The sequence below is a fragment of the Pecten maximus genome, chromosome 3, assembly GCF_902652985.1.
Source record: "Pecten maximus chromosome 3, xPecMax1.1, whole genome shotgun sequence".
In the NCBI taxonomy this organism is placed as follows: Eukaryota; Metazoa; Mollusca; class Bivalvia; order Pectinida; family Pectinidae; genus Pecten; species Pecten maximus.
The window spans coordinates 21814565-21832544 of NC_047017.1; the positions used below are offsets into that span (position 1 = coordinate 21814565).

The 17980-nt window shown below is 42.0% G+C and overlaps 1 protein-coding gene across 3 annotated transcripts in view; it reads left to right on the forward strand.

Moving 5' to 3' along the window:
• Positions 1-17980, forward strand: part of LOC117323561 — a 67770-nt gene that overhangs the window by 21003 nt on the left and 28787 nt on the right. For all 3 annotated transcript variants that reach the window (XR_004531766.1, XM_033878847.1, XM_033878848.1), the window contains 5 exons: positions 228-356; positions 788-856; positions 1154-1242; positions 1664-1804; positions 11088-11169. Coding sequence is in view for 2 of the 3 variants with exons in the window: in XM_033878847.1 (XP_033734738.1) it covers positions 228-356; positions 788-856; positions 1154-1242; positions 1664-1804; positions 11088-11169 (510 nt within the window). In the remaining variant the exon portion in view is untranslated. The remainder of the gene's footprint in view (positions 1-227; positions 357-787; positions 857-1153; positions 1243-1663; positions 1805-11087; positions 11170-17980) is intronic.

A 17980-nucleotide genomic window follows, 5' to 3' on the forward strand; every position in this document is an offset into this window, starting at 1 on the left:
CATTTTAATTGTTTTTTGTCCTTCTCAAATCTAGCTTGGATCATGATTTTTTTTCTCCCATTCTCTAATTTAAAAAAAATCAGTATATCATTGTAACTTTTCTACATAGAATTCTCTTTATCGTGAAACAAAGACTTCATTACTTTGGCCTAATAGCAGGTTAACACAAGATGATATGTAAAAGCAATGTTAGACAATATACATCTCACATCTTTATTCCCTCACAGGGTCACATGAATGGTGTGTTATGTGTCCAGTTTGACAAGCGACGACTGATATCCGCCGGACTTGACCGGACAGTCCGAGTGTGGGACATCCGAAGTGGCCGCAGCATCCATAAGCTCTATGGCCACAAGGTCTGTGTTTTAGATTTGTTTCATATTAATACAAAATGTTATTCACAAAAATGATTTTTGTCATCATTTTATATTTGTGATATGTTGAGCTGTTCGGAAGTCTCAAAATAACAGATGAGTAGTGTAAAAAGAACCGATGAGGCTAATACAACGTTAAATACAAATGTACAATGATGGTCTCTGTAACTCAGCTGACGGATCATGAGACCCGGTTTGAAACCTACGTGGGGCAGTTGCCAGGTACTGACCATAGGGTTTTCTCCAGGTACTCCAGCTTTCCTCCACCTCCAAAACCTGGCACGTCCTTAAATGACCCTGGCTGTTGATAGGACGTTAAACCAAATAAACAAAACAAACCAAACTGGAGAGTTCTAGTGAACAAAAAACTGTTATGGATGTATTGTTTTAATGCTGTCTTGTGTTGTTTACAGGGAGGAATCCGATGTCTTCACTTTGAGGAGAATACACTGGTCACAGGATCCTGGGACACCACACTTATTGTAAGCAAAGCTTAATTACAGAAACAAAATTTCAATTGTTACATCCATAACTAGGTTCTTTTAATAATCAACCTGCAAATTGCAAATAGCAAATATATTTACTTCCCTGATGTATTTTAACCTGGTAAAATAATGGCTGCTTCCTACCTAACTGCTGGCTAGAGAAAATTTCTCTTTACTTCTAATCCAGAGGTCATGGGTTGGATTCCTATCAGAGGCATTGGATGAAGGAGAATCTTTGTGATGTACATGACATTGATTTGATATGACTAACGATTAAAATCCCTGTGTTCCTAGGTATGGGATCTACGGTCCTTTGAGAAGAGAGCTATCATGGCCGAGCACACCGGCTGTGTCTCCTGTGTAACGATGAATCACGAATATATGTAAGTCATCAGTGTTTATTGTGGACAAACAAATAGAGATAACTCTTGGTATTATTAAAAATTAGATTTTCACTACTTTAAATGTTTATTGTGGGCAAACAAATAAGGATAAGTCATGGTATTACTTAAAAATTAGATCTTCACTACTTTAAATGTTTATTGTGGGCACCTGGTAAAATATTTTGGAAATAAATCTGGTATTGCACCAAAATAGTAAGATTTTCACTTTTTTAGTTGTACTGGACAATCTGTGTACATCCCATTACTGAGTAGAAAGTGCTGGGTGTAAAGTATTAGATGTTATGCTTGATCTGTACAATAGAAATATAAATGTCATTGAGACATGTAAACAAACAATGATAGGTATTGAGACAATAGAACAACATGAAATCATGCCTTACTTTTCTTTTGTTATCCACAGTGTGTCAGGCTCCCATGACCTGTCTCTAAGGGTGTGGTACCGCCCTACGTACCAACAGTACAAAGTCTTACGTGGACACAAAGGACTGATAAACTGTGTCTCATTTGATGGACAGAATGTTGTGTCGGGGTCCAGTGACATGTAAGTAAAGATATGTTCATTTATATACACGAGCAACATCCTCTTGTTAACATAACTGATTATATGAATAATCAAACATCAAATGGTTATCAGAGGGTCTGGGGTCGCGATGGCCGAGTGGATAAGGTGTCCCGACACTTTAACACTAGCCCTCCACCTCTGGGTTGAGAGTTCGAAACCTATGTGGGGCAGTCACCAGGTACTGACCACAGGCCGGTGGTTTTTCTCCGGGTACTCCGGCTTTCCTCCACCTCCAAACCTGGCATGTCCTTAAATGACCCTGGCTGTTAATAGGACGTTAAACAAAATAAATAAACAGAATCAGAGGGTCAGGTGGCACAGTGGTAACAAGCTTGACTTTCACTTAGACAGATGTGGTTTGATTCCCTGTTCGGGCGTGAAAAGGTATGGTGTCACCTACCTGACCTTGCTTACTTACATCCGGGCCAACAGAAGTAATAAAATCTAAATTGATTTAACTTTTTTGCAATTATTGTAACATAAATAAGGTTTACTTTTAGATTTATCAAAGTGGAATAAAGTTATGTTATTTTTGCATGTTCCATACTTATCAATTTTTCTCTCCTAAAACATTAGATTGATGGATAATGAAAGGAGAAATTGTGAACATTATCATATTGTGTTATGTCATTGTGCTTTGTTTGATAGCTATAGGCTTGTTACTTCATTTTCACTGCTATTACTATCATGTGTGCATGACAGTTTTCTGAGATTTTTGAGGAGAAAACTTTCCTCTATGATTTCAACAGGAGTTATCTTTCTTGGAACACTGCGGTTGTCTTGAAGGCAAGAAGCCTGTTTGGTTATGTGGACAAGCGAGTTCATCTGTTTTTAAATGTAATATTTCAGGCGTAGATTTTGACAGAGATGGATAAAGGTTAATATAGGCCTTGAAATTCTTTGCCAAAGGCTTAACTGTTAACAACATACAACGTATTGTCATCAGGTCGGTCCATTTTCATTAACGACCAACTCTGGTCCTACCAGTCCAACCGTTTGGAACGCAATAAACGAAAACGGCCTTGGTTTTCCTTCACAGCTTCATTGAACTTCTTTTTACTTGTTTCATGTTTTACTGATATTATGAAAATAATTTTTAAAAAAAATCATAAATATCATTAAAGTCATAAATGTCAAAACTATGTCAATTCTGCATTCTATTTATTCATTAACTTCCATATGATAAACAATGCTTCAAAAATGTCATCTGATCAATACTATCCCTGGATCCAGACCGGTCAAAATGGATCACCTCTCCAAACTGAACCCTCTCTAATCTGGCCAAATAGAAAAGTTCCGCTGTAATTTTATAACTGAATTAGAATTATGTACCATATGATATTAAAGAAGTTGGATCCCCTATGAAATTTGTATGATTAATTTTTTTTTGTTTTATCAAAAAGCAAACTTCAAAGTTACCTTGTTGGGTGTAAGCAGAACATGGATATTGCATGTACTGAGAGTTACTTCAGATAAAATACAACAGGAGTTGTCTTTCTTCCTCTATAAATACTGCCTGTATTTTGCAGTTGGCTTCATGTGCAACCTCTTATGCAGAAACTTTACATATTGATGATATGTCTCTAAATCAGTGTAATGTAATAAAATTTAACTTTTACTTATAATTGGGTTACTCTAAACTCTTGACTTCTTAAAGTTTCGACTCTCTTTTAATACTTTGTTATTCACCTAACAATTACGATGTTAGAATTGTACCTGCTGCCCCATTGCATGATTGTAAGAGGAGACTTAATTTGGGATCTTCTCTTTTCTCTTCTTTTTAACAACTTTCTTCTTCCTAATGTCTCCCATGACAATGCCTCGCTTTTGGCCTTTAGTTGAGAGTTTGCCCCTGTGAGGAAGACTTTAGGTTCTGTCCCCTGGCTGAGACATACCAGAGGCTTAAAGATGATAGTGGCTACTCTTACTTTGTGATCAGAATTTTGAGGCTGGGACAACTAGTTTTCTCATTTTCAGTATAATGTGACCGGGTGGGATGTTCTGCTGGGTGTTTTCAACAGCATGGTTCAATGAAGTGGCTCAAAAAATCTGCATAAGTCCTGTGCTATCACATGTAGACGGACATTAACATACCCCAGCCTCATAGCTGTTGATAGGACGTCAAACAATACTAAACCAAACCAAAACAGTTAATAAGCACAAGGCACTTTTTTAAATAAAAAAAAATATACATGTATATAGATTTTTGTAATGCTGGAAGGAAACAAACAAAAATATGAACTGATCACAGCTCATACTTTTTCATTACATCCATTAATAATTGATTTTTGGGCTTATTTTGGCAAACAATAACATTTTTCACATCTTATTGACATACTGTTGATAAAAAAAAGAGCAAAAAAAGTATCCCACATAAACTTACTTAAATGTGTCAATTAGATATTAACAAGGCAGAGGTTGTTGTACTCCATGTGATTTTTAAAATAGCACAACAATCTAAAACAAATTATTTCTAGTACATTTATATACAGAATTAATATATAGAAGTTTGAAAAATTTCAGTCTTTAAGGTCAGTGATAGGATCATGTCTTTCAATGATTCAGGACTAAAAATCTATGGGTTAATTGTCTGCTTGCTGTCTTCTTCAACTATATATATGAATGTAAACATAATACAATTGCAGAGAAAAGTGAAAAAAATTCACTCATAGTGTTAAATAATCAGCTTAAGTCGGTCATGGCGTAAATTTGTATTCGCAGCAATGATGTTTGTTAACTGTAGCTAGGTCACCTTACCAGAGATATCGTTTCTCCACGAAATAGTGTAAAGTACATCATTACACTTTTGACACAGCAGTCTAAATACTATGCATTTCACAGTCCCTGCCATTATTAGGTCATAGAAGCCCATTTCATCGGTATGAGATTCTGTAATCGGTAGGATATAGGGAGACAATTCTTACTGTAATTGTAAAAACGCAAAGTTCAGATGTCAAATTTAAAGGCTAAATTGTGCCGTGCACAAACAATTATCTCAATATTTCCAGATGACGAACTTTATTCTGCATGTCCCACAAAAGCTTCCAAGTCAGACTTACCCTCAAAATATTTTGATAAGCATTAATTGTACATCTGTCATACAAAATCTGATAGATAGGTTTTAGAAGATGGTGTAATTACTCTCGTACTGTGTTCGGACCACTGGGATGTGCAGGGATGCTAGACTCCTGTCAGGGCAAACATGTTCCATGTATTTAAACCTGTGGTATGGCAAATTTAATATAATTTTGTAAGTAAACCAGACAAATCTTCTTCCTAAAAATAACCAGGAACATTTAATTTGATAAGTATTTTCTAAATCCAGGTATGATCATGTGGTGATTGTAATTTAGAGGCTTTATCTGCGGAGAAATGTGTCATATTTTCTCAGGAAATGTTGTCCTGTTTGCTATGAAATGTTGAAACTGGCGGCAGTGTAGCATGAATCGAGAAAGGCCACAACCATGTTAGATATGTTACATGTCATCCATCAGTCATCCATCCACTATCTTACACCCAAAGTTTATCTCAGTACACTGAAATCCTTAACACACCTGCAGCAAGGAAAACTCAAGTTGCCAAACAAAAATTGTTGTACATTAAGTCTGACTCTCAGAGATGTTTGAAGTGTTCAAGCACTGGTGTGAATCTGGCTTGTGCTAGTGTATTTCATCTGTAAAGTGTTGAGGAAACTGGAGCACCACAGGACAGGGTTGCTGCTGGGGCTCCTGGAGGCTTTGATACCACAATGTCAGCATCCGAATCACACATAATAGATGAAGTTCAGTGATAAGCCTGGATTGAGGTATATGGCATACCGCAGTAGATGAATCAGATGTATGAATCTTTGTAAATGAATAAATTTTCCAAAACATCTGAATTATGTGCCAATTTCCTATTGAATACTATGATGTAAGTGAATACATGGCAGGCCCCTTGAGCTGGGAGGGAATCCTGTGGTCTTTTTAATGAACTTAAGTGTAAAGCCTACATTTCAAATCTAGATGGTAATCAGATGGACAAATAGCTTTCCCCTCGTAAACCATTGCTGTAACGATGATGGGGCTTTGTGTAACAGGAACATTAAATAGGATCTCCGTGTTAATTGCTTCGTGTTGAGCTGTACAAGATACACCCTTTTTTGTGGGAATGTGCTGGCAGGGCCCCTGTACTGATCCCTCAGGTTTTAAGTGGGAGTTGATGAGTTTATACCTCCCTTATCCTTCTCTCCTACTAAATCAGACCCCTTCTTATAACGTCCATGGGATTAAGGTACAATGTCTTAGGTACTATTTGAATTCTGTGTATAAGGAAATAATGTAATTTTTGTCTTGATGAAGCCATTAGACTGTAATGATGTGTTAATATATTACCTGGTTTTGCAATGTTAAGGGTGTATACCTGAATCAAGATAATCTTGTCTAAGCTATTTCGGCCACTCTTAGACTATTTTTTCAGAAGTTGAAAATCTTTCCTTTTCTTCGCACTTTGAAGGCGCAATAAGCAAATTTTTAAAACTTTTTCAATATAATTATTTCTATGAGAGTTATGTCCCTTTTCCGATATATGTCCTTGATAAAGTATGTTCAGAGTAATGCTACTGATAATCTCAACGAATTCTAATGAAACTTTGTGTAAAGATTAGTTCCAATTGAAGTTGTGTAGCTGCTGTACCCATGATTTTTTTTTTAGATTTTTTTTTTCATTATTGTTGTTTTGTTCATCTTCTTATATTTTCCTATTGGATACAGTTGGATAAAGTTCTTTTAAATACAGTACTGTAAATGTTCTATTGGATACAGCAAAAGTTTGCCTGGCAGAATGTTACTAGACTTTGCTTTTAGCTCATTTCTGTTAAATTGGGACCATGAGCATACACATTTCATGTATGTTTACTGATTTTATATAGGTGTAGTTGCTGTTGTTGTTGTTGTTGGGGGGGGGGGGGGGGGGGGGGGGGGGGGTATGGTAGCCTTTAATTGGCTTACATTTCTAGTTTTTATTAGTCCCCTGAGGTGCAAATTGGAAATATATTTTTGTCAAGTTTATGAGAACACTCTACATTTCACTTTTCTATATAGACTTTGGCACACCCCTATAGTTACATAGTATCGGCCCTGTTTGAACAACCTGGAGGGTGGGGGTTGGTAGTGGTGGATCAATTGATACGTCTCGATATAGCCAGATGTTTTGATATATCGATGCATAAGCTTCGGCTGTATCGATACACGTATCCCAAAATAGCTTCCACTTGTATTTTGTTGACAAAGCCAAACATGTTTGAAACCCTAGTGCTGTATGCTCTTGTTCAAGCACCTGTGTGAGTCTGACTTAAAAAACATCCAGGGCATCTAGCCATCATTGTTGGCTTCGCATTAACAGTTAAAGATTCATGTCAAAATATCAGTTATACTATGAAATAAATATATATTTAAAAAAAAATCAAACTATGACACTATCAATAAAATAAATAAATAAATAAATAAATAAACAACATACACACATCAGCAAGTAATTTATAAAGTGTTATTAACTTAACATATTGAGCTACTCATCAAATATCAATTTGATCAAATCTTATGCAAGAACCAATAAGTCTTGTGTATTGAAATCATATTGACCAATACATATTGTATCGAAAAAATATTACCAATACCCAGCCCTAGGGGTTGGGGGCAGAGAAGGACTAGAATATCTCACTGCGTTTCATGAAAGGCTGCAAGAGACATCCCTGCTGGATCCAGAGTTGTTTCTCTGCTATTTTCTGTGTATGAGCCCAAGAGTGAGGCCTGCCGTTTCTTTATCCTTTCAGTATACCTGTTGGGTGTCCCACTAGACACTTGTCCTTCTATGACCCTGGGTGTCCCACTAGACACTTGTCCTTCTATGACCCTGGGTGTCCCACTAGACACTTGTCCTTCTATGACCCTGGGTGTCCCACTAGACACTTGTCCTTCTATGACCCTGGGTGTCCCACTAGACACTTGTCCTTCTATGACCCTGGGTGTCCCACTAGACACTTGTCCTTCTATGACCCTGGGTGTCCCACTAGACACTTGTCCTTCTATGACCCTGGGTGTCCCACTAGACACTTGTCCTTCTATGACCCTGGGTGTCCCACTAGACACTTGTCCTTCTATGACCCTGGGTGTCCCACTAGACACTTGTCCTTCTATGACCCTGGGGGTCCCACTAGACACTTGTCCTTCTATGACCCTGGGGGTTGCAAGTGCATAAAGCCTCAATCTATGAATTCCTGTTTAAGCAGAAGTGTTCATATTGGAAATAGATACAATGTACTAAATTAAGTTACTCTGCTCACATGAGCAGTAAATATTCATTTTGAGTGACAATGAATCTGTTTTAGACCTATCAACTTACCTATGTTGATGAAATTTTGCAAAAACAAGAGCATAAATATAGAAAATAAAAATGTAAAATGTGAAAAAGATGCTTACTAAACTATGAAAGGGTACTTGTAGCCATGTCCAGTTTCACAGGATACTTCATAAGTCTATCGAAGAGTTCTTCTATCTTGATGGGACACTTGATGGCACTTGCTGCTGAACCCAAAGCCCTAACCTTTGCAGTAATCTGTGGACCTAGGAAGTAAAATGTTCAAACGTGAAATAAAATTAAAAAAGACTTGTCCAGGTTTTGCTGGTAAGCTCCTGAAGTGCATTGGTTAGATTGTTTTGTACTGGGTGTGTAGTATTGCTCCTTTGTAACACTATGTGGAAATGCTTTATGGATTTTAGGAATTTCTGTGTTACATGACAAGATTCTCTTTTTTGTACTTGCCTCTTGAAGACATTTTATTCAACATGTTGTTGTATGTGATTGCTCACTCTAGAAGTTTTGTAATTGGAAGGTTACCTTTTTATAGCTTATTCAGACAAGGGAAGTAACTCTTACACCAATAGACTGTGTAGGTAATACCAGACTGTTGAAATGATCTGTTATTCAGACATTACCCAAGTAACCAGGTTCTTTCATCTCTCCTGACCTACAGGTCTTACCTAACCATGTTCTTTCATCTCATTCTGACCTACAAGTGTACAAGTTGTCTCTACAAGTATACCACTCACATAGGTGCTTGTCCCAGAATCCACCAACCACTTTGGTTATCCAACAGAGAACTCCTCAGAAACATCTACTTAATGTTCAGTAATGTTGCATGTTAAGATGTTTTGAAGTTTAATCACTCACTCCTCCTTATGATAAGACCAAGTGTAAATCATGTATGATATACCCTGCCTACTGTAAATCCAAATCCCGCTTCCTGTCCATATTCTCTTTATAGTGTCCATATCCCGTCTTTACTGTCCATATTCCCTGTATACTGTCCATATCCCGTGTCTACTGTCCTGTATACTGTCCATATCCCCTGTCTACTGTCCATATCCCCTGTCTACTGTCCATATCTCCTGTCTACTGTCCATATCTCCTGTCTACTGTTCATATCCTTGTCTACTGTCCATTTCCCCTGTCTACTGTCCATATCTCCTGTCTACTGTCCATATCTCCTGTCTACTGTCCATATATCCTGTCTACTGTCCATATTCCCTGTCTGCTGTCCATATCTCCTGTCTACTGTCCATATCCCCTGTCTACTGTCCATATCTCCTGTCTACTGTCCAAATCTCCTGTCTACTGTCCATATCTTCTGTCTACTGTCCATATCTTCTGTCTACTGTCCATATCCCCTGTATACTGTCCATATCCTGTGTCTACTGTCCATATCCTGTGTCTACTGTCCATATCCCCTGTCTACTGTCCATATCCCCTGTCTACTGTCCATATCCCCTGTCTTTTGTCCATATCCCCTGTCTGATATCCATATTCCCAGTCTTTTTTCTACATCACCTGCCTTCTCGATCATCACCAGTCACACATTGTATAGAATCATGTCCAGATTAGCAACTGTCAGTATTAAGAATCATAGTTTTGTGATGCTACCAAATTTAAATTAAATATGGAATCAAACAGAATCATGCTTATATTTTCATCCACAGGTTTTACTGCATCTGTTTCAACTGAGGTTTTTTGTATTTTATTGTCCTCTGAATGCTTTCTTAATTGATTGATTCATATTTCGTGCCAGAATCTAAGTGGAATTTAAGCTTTAAACACTTGTACTGATATTTTTTCCTTTTCATTTTTTTGATCAACTTCTTTTATAGTGCAAAGAAGCTTTCGAATCCATCGAGGAATCCAAGAGGTGGATTTAAAATCATTTTGACATGTTACATTTCCAATCCCTCTGAGTCCTAATCATTAGTCAGTAATTCAAAGGAATGTTTACGCTCCGTTTTAACATCGCAATTCAAAGTAAGGGGTCAAACAGTGACATGTGGTGACCACACGTCGTTCAATACCGGCTATTTAAGTTTTCTTTGTAATGTGTTCTGCGGGTGAACTGTAGTAAGTGGTAGCTGTTGTGAACCACTTGGTGACACGGCATTTACACCTCCTTGTTTCTGCATTAACGAATTCTACCAAAATGTTGTGTGATAACCATCAGTGTGTAAATCGATGTTGATCACCTGTCTGTGTATACAGTCTGTGTGATACACTATGGGTGTGCTTAAATCTTGTGTTGTACCACTCGTGGGGATACAACCTGTTGTGAACATTGTTGTGGACATTTGGTAAAATGTTGTGAACAGTGGGTCCTCAGTACTGTGTGTGATACACTACTGTCTGTTGCATAATTTTGTAAGGTTATACCTTGTAAGATGTACTTCCTGTCTGTGTGATAGACACAAGCTGTGTAGTACATCCTGTCGGGTTACCCTGTCTGTGTGGCCCACATGGCAGGCTTTGGTCCAACTGGATTGTAACACATAACATGAAAGATGAACCTTGTTTCTGTCAACAAATCGTCTGTTATTACCACCCAAATATTTGTTTGGTGATACCACCGATTATGGTGTAAGTATTGGGTAAGTTGTGTTTGGTAAGGTATAGACCTTGTTACCCTGATCAAGCTACTCAGACAGGGAAGGGGGATGAACACTGATGCATGCAATAATCCCGAAGGCTACAGTAATGGGTTGTGGAAACTGATAATAAATCTATTTGTGTTGTTTGTAAACTTTCCTCAGGGCATCTCCAGTTCAGTGGGAGGCTGTCAACACTGATTATCTTGTTTGGAAACAGTTAGTACTAGTACAGACACAGGAAAAACCGCATTAAATTATTGGTATAATGAATGAAGATTACTTGTGATGTAGCATCAATGTGTGTGTATCTATTTCAGGACTGTGCGATTGGTGAACATCCACACTGAACAATGTTTATACGTATTTGATGGAAGTCAGGACCAGGTATTAACAGTGTCGGTAAGTCAGTCCCTCCCTTTACTTTGACTGTAATTAGTACACAGAAGAAAGTTTCTACATTCCTTCTCTGTGTGTTACCATTCTGTACTATTAAAGGATACCATTCCCTGGTGTGTGGGATACCATTTGTCTGTGTGCTTATACCAACACATGTTGTATGATACACTCCTGTCTGATTGATACACCCTGTCGTGTGTGATACCACCTGTCTGTGTGATACCATCCTGTCTGTGTGTGATACCACCCTGTCTGTGTGATACCACCCTGTCTGTATGATACCACCCTGTCTGTGTGATACCATCCTGTCTGTGTGTGATACCACCCTGTCTGTGTGATACCACCCTGTCTGTGTGATACCACCCTGTCTGTGTGATACCATCCTGTCTGTGTGATACCATTCTGTCTGTGTGTGATACCACCCTGTCTGTGTGTGATACCATCCTGTCTGTGTGTGATACCACCGTCTGTGGTATCACCGTCTGTGTGTGATACCACCTGTCTGTGTGATACCATCTGTCTGTGTGATACCACCCTGTCTGTATGATACCTCCCTGTCTGTGTGATACCACCCTGTCTGTGTGATACCATTCTGTCTGTGTGTGATACCACCCTGTCTGTGTGTGATACCATCCTGTCTGTGTGTGATACCATCCTGTCTGTGTGTGATACCATTCTGTCTGTGTGTGATACCACCCTGTCTGTGTGTGATATCACTCTGTCTGTGTGATACCACCCTGTCTGTATGATACCACCCTGTCTGTGTGTGATACCACCCTGTCTGTGTGTGATACCATCCTGTCTGTGTGTGATACCATCCTGTCTGTGTGTGATACCACCTTGTCTGTGTGATACCATCCTGTCTGTGTGATACCACCCTGTCTATATGATACCTCCCTGTCTGTGTGATACCATCCTGTCTGTGTGATACCATTCTGTCTGTGTGTGATACCACCCTGTCTGTGTGATACCATCCTGTCTGTGTGTGATACCATCCTATCTGTGTGTGATACCATCCTGTCTGTGTGTGATACCACCCTGTCTGTGTGTGATACCATCCTGTCTGTGTGTGATACCATCCTGTCTGTGTGTGATACCATCCTGTCTGTGTGTGATACCATCCTGTCTGTATGATACCATCCTGTCTGTGTGATACCATCCTGTCTGTGTGTGATACCACCTTGTCTGTGTGATACCATCCTGTCTGTGTGATACCACCCTGTCTGTATGATACCTCCCTGTCTGTGTGATACCACCCTGTCTGTGTGATACCACCCTGTCTGTGTGTGATACCACCCTGTCTGTGTGTGATACCAACCTATCTGTGTGTGATACCATCCTGTCTGTGTGATACCACCCTGTCTGTGTGTGATACCACCTTGTCTGTGATACCACCCTGTCTGTGTGATACCACCCTGTCTGTTTGTGATACCACCCTGTCTGTGTGATACCATCCTGTCTGTGTGTGATACCACCCTGTCTGTGTGTGATACCATCCTGTCTGTATGATACCACCCTGTCTGTGTGTGATACCACCCTGTCTGTGTGATACCACCCTGTCTGTGTGTGATACCATCCTGTCTGTATGATACCACCCTGTCTGTGTGTGATACCACCCTGTCTGTGTGATACCACCCTGTCTATATGATACAACCCTGTCTGTGTGATACCACCCTGTCTGTTTGTGATACCACCCTGTCTGTTTGTGATACCACCCTGTCTGTATGATACCTCCCTGTCTGTGTGTGATACCACCCTGTCTGTGTATGATACCACCCTGTCTGTGTGTGATACCACCCTGTCTGTATGATACCACCCTGTCTGTGTGTGATACCACCCTGTCTGTTTGTGATACCACCCTGTCTGTTTGTGATACCACCCTGTCTGTGTGATACCACCCTTCTTTGTGTAATACCATCCTGTCTGTGTATGATACCACCCTGTCTGTGTGTGATACCACTCTGTCTGTGTGTGATACCACTCTGTCTGTGTGTGATACCACTCTGTCTGTGTGTGATACCACTCTGTCTGTTTGTGATACCACTCTGTCTGTGTGTGATACCATCCTGTCTGTGTATGATACCACCCCTGTCTGTGTGATACCACCCTGTCTGTGTGTGATATCACTCTGTCTGTGTGTGATACCACTCTGTCTGTGTGTGATACCACCCTGTCTGTGTGTGATACCACTCTGTCTGTGTGATACCATCCTGTCTGTGTGATACCTCCCTGTCTGTGTGATACCACCCTGTCTGTGTGATACCACCCTGTCTGTGTGTGATACCATCCTGTCTGTGTGTGATACCACCCTGTCTGTGTGTGATACCACCCTATCTGTGTGTGATACCATCCTGTCTGTGTGATACCACCCTGTCTGTGTGATACCACCCTGTCTATATGATACAACCCTGTCTGTGTGATACCACCCTGTCTGTTTGTGATACCACCCTGTCTGTATGATACCTCCCTGTCTGTGTGTGATACCACCCTGTCTGTGTATGATACCACCCTGTCTGTGTGTGATACCACCCTGTCTGTATGATACCACCCTGTCTGTGTGTGATACCACCCTGTCTGTTTGTGATACCACCCTGTCTGTTTGTGATACCACCCTGTCTGTGTGATACCACCCTTCTTTGTGTAATACCATCCTGTCTGTGTATGATACCACCCTGTCTGTGTGTGATACCACTCTGTCTGTGTGTGATACCACTCTGTCTGTGTGTGATACCACTCTGTCTGTTTGTGATACCACTCTGTCTGTGTGTGATACCATCCTGTCTGTGTATGATACCACCCTGTCTGTGTATGATACCACCCTGTCTGTGTGTGATATCACTCTGTCTGTGTGTGATACCACTCTGTCTGTGTGTGATACCACCCTGTCTGTGTGTGATACCACTCTGTCTGTGTGATACCATCCTGTCTGTGTGATACCACTCTGTCTGTGTATGATACCACCCTGTCTGTGTGTGATACCACCCTGTCTGTGTGTGATACCACTCTGTCTGTGTGTGATACCACCCTGTCTGTGTGATACCACCCTGTCTGTGATACCACCCTGTCTGTATGATACCACCCTGTCTGTGTGTGATACCACCCTGTCTGTGTGATACCACCCTGTCTGTGTGTGATACCACCCTGTCTGTGTGTGATACCACCCTGTCTGTATGATACCACCCTGTCTGTGTGTGATACCACCCTGTCTGTGTGTGATACCATCCTGTCTGTGTGTGATACCACCCTGTCTGTGTGATACCATCCTGTCTGTTTGTGATACCACCCTGTCTGTGTGTGAGACCACCCTGTCTGTGTGATACCATCCTGTCTGTGTGATACCACCCTGTCTGTGTGTGATACCATCCTGTCTGTGTGATACCATCCTGTCTGTGTGATACCACCCTGTCTGTGTGATACCACCCTGTCTGTGTGTGATACCACTCTGTCTGTGTGTGATACCACCCTGTCTGTGTGATACCACCCTGTCTGTGTGATACCATCCTGTCTGTTTGTGATACCACCCTGTCTGTGTGATACCACCCTGTCTGTGTGATACCATCCTGTCTGTGTGTGATACCACCCTGTCTGTGTGTGATACCACTCTGTCTGTGTGTGATACCACCCTGTCTGTGTGATACCACCCTGTCTGTTTGTGATACCACCCTGTCTGTGTGATACCACCCTGTCTGTGTGTGATACCATCCTGTCTGTGTGATACCACCCTGTCTGTGTGATACCACCCTTCTTTGTGTAATACCATCCTGTCTGTGTATGATACCACCCTGTCTGTGTGTGATACCACTCTGTCTGTGTGTGATACCACTCTGTCTGTGTGTGATACCACTCTGTCTGTGTGTGATACCACTCTGTCTGTTTGTGATACCACTCTGTCTGTGTGTGATACCATCCTGTCTGTGTATGATACCACCCTGTCTGTGTATGATACCACCCTGTCTGTGTGTGATATCACTCTGTCTGTGTGTGATACCACTCTGTCTGTGTGTGATACCACCCTGTCTGTGTGTGATACCACTCTGTCTGTGTGATACCATCCTGTCTGTGTGATACCTCCCTGTCTGTGTGATACCACCCTGTCTGTGTGATACCACCCTGTCTGTGTGTGATACCATCCTGTCTGTGTGTGATACCACCCTGTCTGTGTGTGATACCACCCTATCTGTGTGTGATACCATCCTGTCTGTGTGATACCACCCTGTCTGTGTGATACCACCCTGTCTATATGATACAACCCTGTCTGTGTGATACCACCCTGTCTGTTTGTGATACCACCCTGTCTGTATGATACCTCCCTGTCTGTGTGTGATACCACCCTGTCTGTGTATGATACCACCCTGTCTGTGTGTGATACCACCCTGTCTGTATGATACCACCCTGTCTGTGTGTGATACCACCCTGTCTGTTTGTGATACCACCCTGTCTGTTTGTGATACCACCCTGTCTGTGTGATACCACCCTTCTTTGTGTAATACCATCCTGTCTGTGTATGATACCACCCTGTCTGTGTGTGATACCACTCTGTCTGTGTGTGATACCACTCTGTCTGTGTGTGATACCACTCTGTCTGTTTGTGATACCACTCTGTCTGTGTGTGATACCATCCTGTCTGTGTGTGATACCACCCTGTCTGTGTGTGATACCACCCTGTCTGTGTGTGATATCACTCTGTCTGTGTGTGATACACTCTGTCTGTGTGTGATACCACCCTGTTGTGTGTACACTCTGTCTGTGTGATACCACCTGTCCGTGTGATCCTCGTCTGTGTATGATACCACCCGGTCTGTCTGTGTGATACCACCTGTCTGTGTGTGATACCACTCTGTCTGTGTGTGATACCACCCTGTCTGTGTGATACCACCCTGTCTGTGATACCACCCTGTCTGTGTGATACCACCCTGTCTGTGTGTGATACCACCCTGTCTGTGTGATACCACCCTGTCTGTGTGTGATACCACCCTGTCTGTGTGTGATACCACCCTGTCTGTATGATACCACCCTGTCTGTGTGTGATACCACCCTGTCTGTGTGTGATACCATCCTGTCTGTGTGTGATACCACCCTGTCTGTGTGATACCATCCTGTCTGTTTGTGATACCACCCTGTCTGTGTGTGAGACCACCCTGTCTGTGTGATACCATCCTGTCTGTGTGATACCACCCTGTCTGTGTGTGATACCATCCTGTCTGTGTGATACCATCCTGTCTGTGTGATACCACCCTGTCTGTGTGATACCACCCTGTCTGTGTGTGATACCACTCTGTCTGTGTGTGATACCACCCTGTCTGTGTGATACCACCCTGTCTGTGTGATACCACCCTGTCTGTGTGATACCACCCTGTCTGTGTGATACCACCCTGTCTGTGTGTGATACCACCCTGTCTGTGTGATACCACCCTGTCTGTGTGATACCACCCTGTCTGTGTGTGATACCACCCTGTCTGTGTGTGATACCACCCTGTCTGTGTGATACCACCCTGTCTGTTTGTGATACCACCCTGTCTGTGTGTGATACCACCCTGTCTGTGTGTGATACCATCCTGTCGTGTGTGATACCACCCTGTCTGTGTGATACCACCCTGTCTGTGTGTGATACCACCCTGTCTGTGTGTGATACCATCCTGTCTGTGATACCACCCTGTCTGTGTGTGATACCACCCTGTCTGTTGTGATACCACCTGTCTGTGTGTGATACCACCCTGTCTGTGTGATACCACCCTGTCTGTGTGTGATACCACTCTGTCTGTGTGTGATACCACTCTGTCTGTTGTGATACCACCTGTCTGTGTGTGATACCACCTGTCTGTGGTGATACCACCCTGTCTGTGTGATACCATCCTGTCTGTTGTGATACCACTCTGTCTGTGTGTGATACCACCTGTCTGTGTGTGATACCACCCTGTCTGTTGTGATACCACTCTGTCTGTGGTGATACCACCCTGTCTGTGTGATACCACCCTGTCTGTTGTGATAACCACCCTGTCTGTGTGATACCACCCTGTCTGTGTGTGATACCACCCTGTCTTGTGTGATACCACCCTGTCTGTGTGATACCCACCCTGTCTGTGTGTGATACCACCCTGTCTGTGTGTGATACCACCCTGTCTGTGTGTAGATACCACCCTGTCTGTGTGTGATACCACCTGTCTGTGTGTGATCCCACTCTGTCTGTGTGTGATACCACCCTGTCTGTGTGATACCATCCTGTCTGTGTGTGATACCACCCTGTCTGTGTTGATACCACTCCTGTCTGTGTGATACCACCCTGTCTGTGTGTGATACCATCCTGTCTGTGTGATACCACCTGTCTGTGTGATAACTACCACCTGGTCTGTATTGATACCACCCTGTCTGTGTGTGAACCACCTGTCTGTGTGATACCACCCTGTCTGTGTGTGATACCACCCTGTCTGATGGTGATACCACCCTGTCTTGTGATACCCACCCTGTCTGTGTGTGATACCACCCTGTCTGTGTGATACCATCCTGTCTGTGTGTGATACACCCTGTCCTGTGTGATACCACCCTGTCTGTGTGATACCACCCTGTCTGCGGTGTGATACCACCCTGTCTGTGTGTATAACCTCCTGTCTGTGTGTGCTACACCCTGTCCTGTGTGTGATACCACCTGTCTGCTGTGTGATACAACCCCCTGTCTGTGTGTGATACCAATCCTGTCTGTGGTGATACCACCTGTCTGTGTGTGATACCACTCCTGTCATGTGTGTGATACCACCCTGTCTGTGTGATACCATCCTGTCTGTTGTGATTAACATCCCTGTCTGTGTGATACCACCCT